The 7,260-nt window shown below is 37.4% G+C and overlaps 1 protein-coding gene across 1 annotated transcript; it reads left to right on the forward strand.

Annotated features, from left to right (window-relative positions):
• Positions 1 to 2,152: 2,152 nt before the first annotated feature.
• LOC306871148 (nodal homolog) lies at positions 2,153 to 5,085 on the forward strand (the record flags this gene model as incomplete). Its single annotated transcript, XM_079418867.1, has 3 exons — positions 2,153 to 2,261; positions 3,557 to 4,350; positions 4,933 to 5,085. 3 exons carry the CDS (start codon positions 2,153 to 2,155, stop codon positions 5,083 to 5,085), a joined length of 1,056 nt encoding a protein of 351 aa, XP_079274993.1.
• Positions 5,086 to 7,260: the final 2,175 nt, after the last annotated feature.

The raw sequence follows: 7,260 nt of genomic DNA on the forward strand, positions 1-7,260 counted from the left end.
TTTCACATTGCTCAATAGCTAATAACCCTCCTCCATCCCCAACTCCTCCTCTGCCAGTCAGGATTCAGCCTTCTGAGTCTCTTTTGAATTCTAAAATGTGTACATAAAATGATTGAACTTTAACATTATCTGCAATACATGTGTTGGTTCTGTTATATTTAGCGGGGGTGGGGGGTTGTTATCGCTGCTAAAAATAAATTCAGCTTTGAAATCACAGGAATATTTTAAAATATTTGAAATAGTAAAAATATTTATAATTTTACTGATTTTGCTGATCATTGGATCAGATAAATGCATGCTTGGTGAGCAGAAGAGACTTATTTAAAAAACATGAAGAAACACATGATGTATGTTCTGTTTGTCTAATTTGTACAATTTCTAATTGTGTTGGATGTCCCTCAGTAGAGAAGAGAAGAGGGCCAGCCATGCATCTGGTGGGCTGACACTCCATCCCTCCAGCCTTGGCATCTTGCAGGGCTGGCAGGCATTGTTTGCATCTCGCGCCTTGGCTTGAGGCACTAGTTTTAGCATCTTGTGAAACTACATGCCTAGGCATGTGTATGCTAAATAGTTTGTTTAGTTTTAGTTACCTTATTTAAGTACTGCACCATACAATCATATTTTCATAATGGAATCACCCAGAGCTTCCCAGAGCTCCCTGTCAAGCCGTCCACAAGTTCTTCTCACTGCCCCTCCACTGGTTCCTGCCTCTGGCGTCTGGGTCCCAGAGATTAAAAAGACTTTGTGACTGAAAATACACAAAAATGTGTTATTTTAATAGGAAAACATCTGGAAACATTCTTATTATGCTTCAGTTCTTGAGAGGTAAAGCCTTTTGTTTATATTTATCACTTTGAATGTTAATTTTAATAATAAACTCACCAGGTAAGTAATACATGGTAAGTAACAGCAAATAAATAATTACAGGATTTAAAGGGGTCTAAGGGAATAAAAAAGAAGGACATTTCAAACATTCAATTGTTTTGTTTAACATTTCTATCGTCAAACCTCGCATTCTTTCACCCTTAAAACTGCATTGCGCTGGAATTCATAGAGGGTTTTGTGAACTAGAGGTTGCACGTCTACTGATTTCTACTTTTTATATTATATCTATATTTTATCTCTCTCTCTCTCTCTCTCTCTCTCTCTCTCTCTCTCTCTCTCGCTCTATATAACTATTAAGCATTAACTACAACTTTTGTCTCAATAAACTTCTAATTTGCTGCTTATTAATAGTTAGAAAGGAAGTTAAGTTGGGATCGGAGGATCTAAAACATGGTCATGTAGAATAAGGCATTATTATGGGCTTTGTACGCAGCCTACCAATAAACAGCCACTAGTAAAATGTGTGCTAGTTTAAATGAGAACTGGTCCTTAAAATAAACTGTTACCTTTATTTTAATATTACAGAACACCTGATTGCCATTTAAAATATAAACAAATACCTAATTTGATTTCAAACCCATACAGCAACATAGTTTTGGCCCAGATCTGGCCCACATCTGGCCCGTGTGAAATCCAAGCGGATTCTGGGCTGAGTGGCTGGGTGCTTGCTGTCTGGGAAGTAGTCACATTCTCTATTAAAACATATAGTAATAATAGCCTCAAAATAATACGCTAATTCATAATTTAATTTGGCCTGTAGGCTACTGAATTCATATAAAATTTTGAATCAACAAGCTCTGAGTTTGGGTGGCCCAAAATCAAAGGCTGTCGCTGGCACATTAGAGCACGACAGTCTCACGCTTCGAGCAAATAAATGCCTGCACAGTTTCGAGAAGCAGTGAACTTGACAGCTCTCCTCTCCTCTGATGTGCCTCGCGGATCAGAGGGATTCCGCGGAGACTACATGATGACAGGGGTCATCAGGGGCCAGCTGCACACTTTAAAAGCGCTGTCCACAGCTCGGCCACCCCGATCACTTGGAGCTCAGACGAGCCAGGAGGAGGAATCGGATCGATAGGTTCACATTTGAAAAGTTTATTGATTCGCAATGGAAACCCAGCCAATCATATTGCTCGCTGTCTTGGTGCTTTCCTTGATGCACGCTGGCTGCGTGAAGATCGATAATCGCGGCGCACTCATGGGAGAACATCGCAAAGGTTCATATTCCGACTTCAGTCTCCAGTCGTATCCGAGGTACCCGCTGTACATGATGCAGTTATACAGAGACTTCAGCGGTAAGATGGCAACCACTCCAGCCAGTGTCGACCACCCAACTCTTCATCAGTCTGACTTCGTCCTAAACCTGATTGCACAAGGTAAATAAAATGCGCACTACAATACGCATTTCGCTTTAATCTGCCTATATTAGTTTTGTATGCAAAATATAGGCTAATGATACAACCATGTCATTTGGACACGTGCTATAGTGGTGCGCTTGGAAGCAGCCTATACCTTTTAGTGCTATGCAAATGCTAGATGAAATGACTCATCAGCACCATAGTTTGTATTTCATTACATTTTTGTATTTGGCAGACTCTTTTATCCAAAGCGTCTTAGATTGCATTGGATGTATAGATTACTGTACATTCTGTCAGTGGCCTACATATCAAATACCATAGTAGGCTACCATATTGCATCCCAAATGTACCAATTAAGTTTGTAATTTGTCAAGAATTAGCCTACTGGCCCGAATACAAACAAGCAAGCAAGATTTTTCGTGTTAGTAACTGGCACGTGAATATCTTGATATTCAATAAAAGCACATGTTTTTTTAAGGGGAGTAAAGCTACAGCATCTGGGGTACTTGTGGGCTCATTATCAGGCCCGTCGCTCTCGAGCTATCTGACCCTCAGCTTTTACAACTCAGTAGTGTCACAATGCTTATTCAACTTTAAAGAGCTGGCTGTTTTATGTACACGGGTGTGTGTATTAGCCCTTCAGACGTCTGTTTGAACGCGAGGTTCAATACACATCGCTTGTCAAGCAGCTCGTCCTTCCTGACAGCGTGCGGACATTTGGCCGCTCCGCGCCGCGCCGCGCGCGCTGACAGAAACTGTTGCTGAATCAAACTGACTAAAAAAAAAAAAAACTGAGTACATTTCACTACAGAATTTAAATGATACATTTTTTAAATAATCACAAAAAAGTGTGAAAGTTAAACTTTATTAAACTTATTGAGAAAATGTAAATCTTTAGTTGTGCTGAATGCACAATTCAAAAGAAGTTAGACATTCTACATTTAGGCTTCATGTTCTTTATGAAAATATAATTTATTATATTATTTACTTAAAATTGTGTTAATGACTTTAGGGGACGAAATCGAAGCAATGATCTAGTAGCCTATGAACATTTTTTTTCTTTTTAGAAAATGTCACTTATATGTTAATAGCCTATTGTATTTTTTACTTCCTAATCTCTAGCCTACTTGTATGTTATACATTTTTTTATTAGAAACGTGTCAGTTAATTGTTAAAATAGTTTGGATCATTTCCTTGTGCTTCATCAACCTTTGAATGCAAGAAATCATCTTTTGTGTGAATGCTTCGTTAATTTCTGTGCTAAGTAGCCTAAGTTTATTTGGTGATTCAAATATTTTCTGTTTATTTTCCAGACTGTCATCAAATTGGTGAGCGATGGTCCATCACTTTCGACATGTCTTCCCTCTCAGCGAGTGACAGCATTCAGCTTTCAGAGCTCCGCATCCGTCTGCCAGAGTTTTCTGCATCCAGACGCGTTATTGTGGACATATTCCACTTAAGTAAACAGGACTGTGAGTCTGATGTGTTTTGTCACCATAAGCGACTTTTTATAGGCAGCATCAAATCGGTGCCCGACACTTCAACATCGTCCTGGAGAGTTTTCAATGTCACTGAGCTGCTTGAGCACTGGCTGAATCCGAGAACCGAAGCACCTGAACAGATCCCGACGCCTGACGCTGGAGAGGACACCGGAAGCGGGGAAGACTTACCTGAACCTGTTACAAATACCTGGCAAAGAAAAACCCAGCATCCCACAGCAGAACGAGTTATGATGGTAGTTTTCTACAAAAACAACCTTTCCCACAGTGGCCAGCAGCGTGCCTCCAGCTTGATCAATACAGTGGCGCACTCCAAATATGTCGTCCTGAACCAGGCACCAGACGCAGCTCAAGCTCGTCGCCACAAAAGGAACCGGGTCGAAAGGATGCGCGCTACGGATGATAGAAACGCGACGGGAATAGTATCACCTCTAGAGCAACAACAAGGATCACTTTGTCGTCGAGTTGATATGTGGGTTGATTTTGATCAGATTGGATGGGATGAATGGATCGTGCACCCTAAGCGTTATAATGCTTACCGCTGCGAAGGAGAATGTCCAAGTCCGTTGGATGAGTCTTTCAACCCAACAAACCACGCTTATATGCAGGTGAGATACTTAACAGTAATTCAATGTCAAAAGCCAAAAAAAAAAACAAAAAAAAAAATTTGCAATGGGAATAAATGTTTGTTTAACATTCTTTTTTAATGTTACGCTACTTGTTTCATAACATTCAGATGGGCCTAACATTAAAAGGTTTCAATAATTCACATGATAAAAAATATAAATGGAATTTTCCTTAGCATTTTTCTAAAGATATATAAAAAAACATTTTTAGTGTTAAAAGAAAATTCAGAAATAATATTTTGAAAACGTTCTTAGAACACATTTTGTTAGCTATTTAGTAGGCTTATTTTATTTACCTATTTGTTGTTTTTGTTTTATTTGTTTTCAGTTTTGTTGATTTATAAAAAGACATTTGTACAGGACTATGTTCATCATTACTGTATTATTTTAATAATAAAATAGAATGCATATTTTTTGGTCTGCTATATATGCAACATGTACACTCTTTTTCTTTCTTTCTTTTTTTTTGTGGGCCAACAACATCAAGAATTAAAGTCTTTAGTAGCACTTAAATGAGGGTTAGTGGTACTTTGTGATTGCTAAAACGTTGATTTCTTTTTCCAGAGTTTGTTGAAGTTTTACCATCCGGAGCGCGTTACCTGTCCGTCATGTGTCCCGACGCGCCTCAGCTCGCTCTCCATGCTGTACTATGAAAGCGACGGTGTGGTCATGCGCCACCATGAGGACATGATCGTGGAGGAGTGTGGTTGTCAATGAAATGTGTTGGTGTGTTGTCATAGAAGTCTGACGATGCACTTTCAGTGGGCTACTCTGATAACAAGGTTTAATAACATTACATTTCATTATTCTGAACTAAAGTAGGCCTACTTCTTTTTGGAAAATTTTAAATGAGAACTACTGAAATGCTGTGCAAAATATGGGAATATTTAATATTTAAAAGCAATAAATTTTAAGGAGTGTATATTTTTACTTAATGTATATAGGCTATGCATATATTTCATTTAAGGAAATGTGATATATATTGTGATAAAATGTGATGTGAAATGTGTTCGCTTTTTTTTTCTTATCAGCAGGCTTGATAATTTTGATATAAAACAAAAAAACTAATAAAGCAAAAAATTATTTCTTATTTTATTTTGTCGACTTTGTTCTTTGTAGTTTGTATAATCAGCATTTTTAATATATCCATACCGATTTATTATTATTTGTATATTGTTTACTCGTTCTTTAAATCTAAAATGTTTTCCAATTTAAAAGCAAGTCCAAAAGCTAGTAAAAACTGACATTTATAATACTTGATGACATTGGTGGCTATATAGTTAAATTAGTAAAATAATTGTTCACGCAAAAAAAGGAAAATTTGCTGAAAAGGTTAGCCAAGACCTACATGAGTTTGTTTGTTCATCAGAACAGATTTGGAGAAATGTAGCATTACTGTACATCTCTTGCTCACCAATGGATCCTCTGGAGTGAATGGGTGCCGTCAGAATGAGAGTCCAAACAGTTGATAAAAACACAATAATCCACAAGTAATCCACACCACTCCAGTCCATGAGGCGAAAAGCTGTCTTAATAAGAAACAAATCCATCATTAAGGATGGAAGCTGTGAGAATAAGTGTACTAAATCCTGCTAAGAAGGAAAAGTAAAAGGGCGGGTGTTATGTAGACGTGTTGGGATCATCACATTGTATTTAGATGTCATTATTAGAGTTGGGTGGTCTGCGAGGTTGGTGTGCAATAAAACTGCCGTTAGGCTTTGTGTCACAGGTAGCACAGATGTGATCCTGTTAACATGTTTACTATGTCAAGTTGCTTCACTCAAAAGGGCTTGAGGATTATAAAAAAACTGTAACTAAGAGAAAACAAGCATTCAGCTGTTTGGACTCTCATTCTTGACGACACCCATTCACTGCAGAGGGTCCGCTGGTGAGCAATTAATGCAATTCTACATTTCTTCAAATCTGTTCATATGAAGAAACAAACTCATCTACATCTTGTATGGCTTGAGGTTGAGTAAAATTTCAGAAGATTTTCATTTTTGGGTGAACTATTCTTTTAACGCAATATATTGCAACTACAAGAGAACAGTACGTAAAAAAAGGGTGACCACACAAATCCATTTGTGAGTTTTTATTTCTTTATTAATTCTGTAAATGTATTTTCAGCTGGTGTACAGGGTTGAATATTTCTATATATTTATATAGACATTTAAAATCTTGTCTGATTCAAAGACCTATAGCAATAAAAATAAATACATAAATAAAATGAACTTTATAGAAGCACAGTGCTTCTATATTCCCACAGGCACCCCCTGAAGTCTTGTTTGCTAAGATGCTATAAGTACATCCATGACATTAAAGTATTCCCAAGTTCCCAAATAGCAGATAATAAATTCCCATTTGCAAGTGCAAAGCATTCTAATTAAATATAATTATATATACGTATTAAAAGATGTATTAAAAACATCTTTTCTGTGCAAGTGTGCATTTTGCATTCCTTTTTCATAAGTAATATGCTATTGCGTTTATATTGATTTCAGATCATTCGGTAGTAAATAGGAGTATAAATATTCTGTCATTTTGCAACAGTTCACATTTTTGCAAGAGGTTGGTTTAAACCATTGCTTAGACATCAAACAAGTGCATTGCTAATTTGACCTATCCTTGCTGCCATACTGGAATGGACCGGCCCAGTTTCTTTACGCAGCCATTGTGATCTGTGCGGTTCAACTTTTGTTCAGGGAGGGACTCGAGGGAGAGCCCATCTCATGCCAACAGAGTGACTGCATTTATTTATTTTTACTAGAAATTCAACCTTAAGTGTTGGAAATCTCAAACCACAGAAATGAGAGTACCTGAAACTTGAAAAACAAGGAAAAACAAGGATAAAAAAAAAACAAAAAAACACAAGCACTTAGGATATGAATAAAA

Source organism: Barbus barbus (assembly GCF_936440315.1).
Source record: "Barbus barbus genome assembly, chromosome: 6".
Taxonomy (NCBI): Eukaryota; Metazoa; Chordata; class Actinopteri; order Cypriniformes; family Cyprinidae; genus Barbus; species Barbus barbus.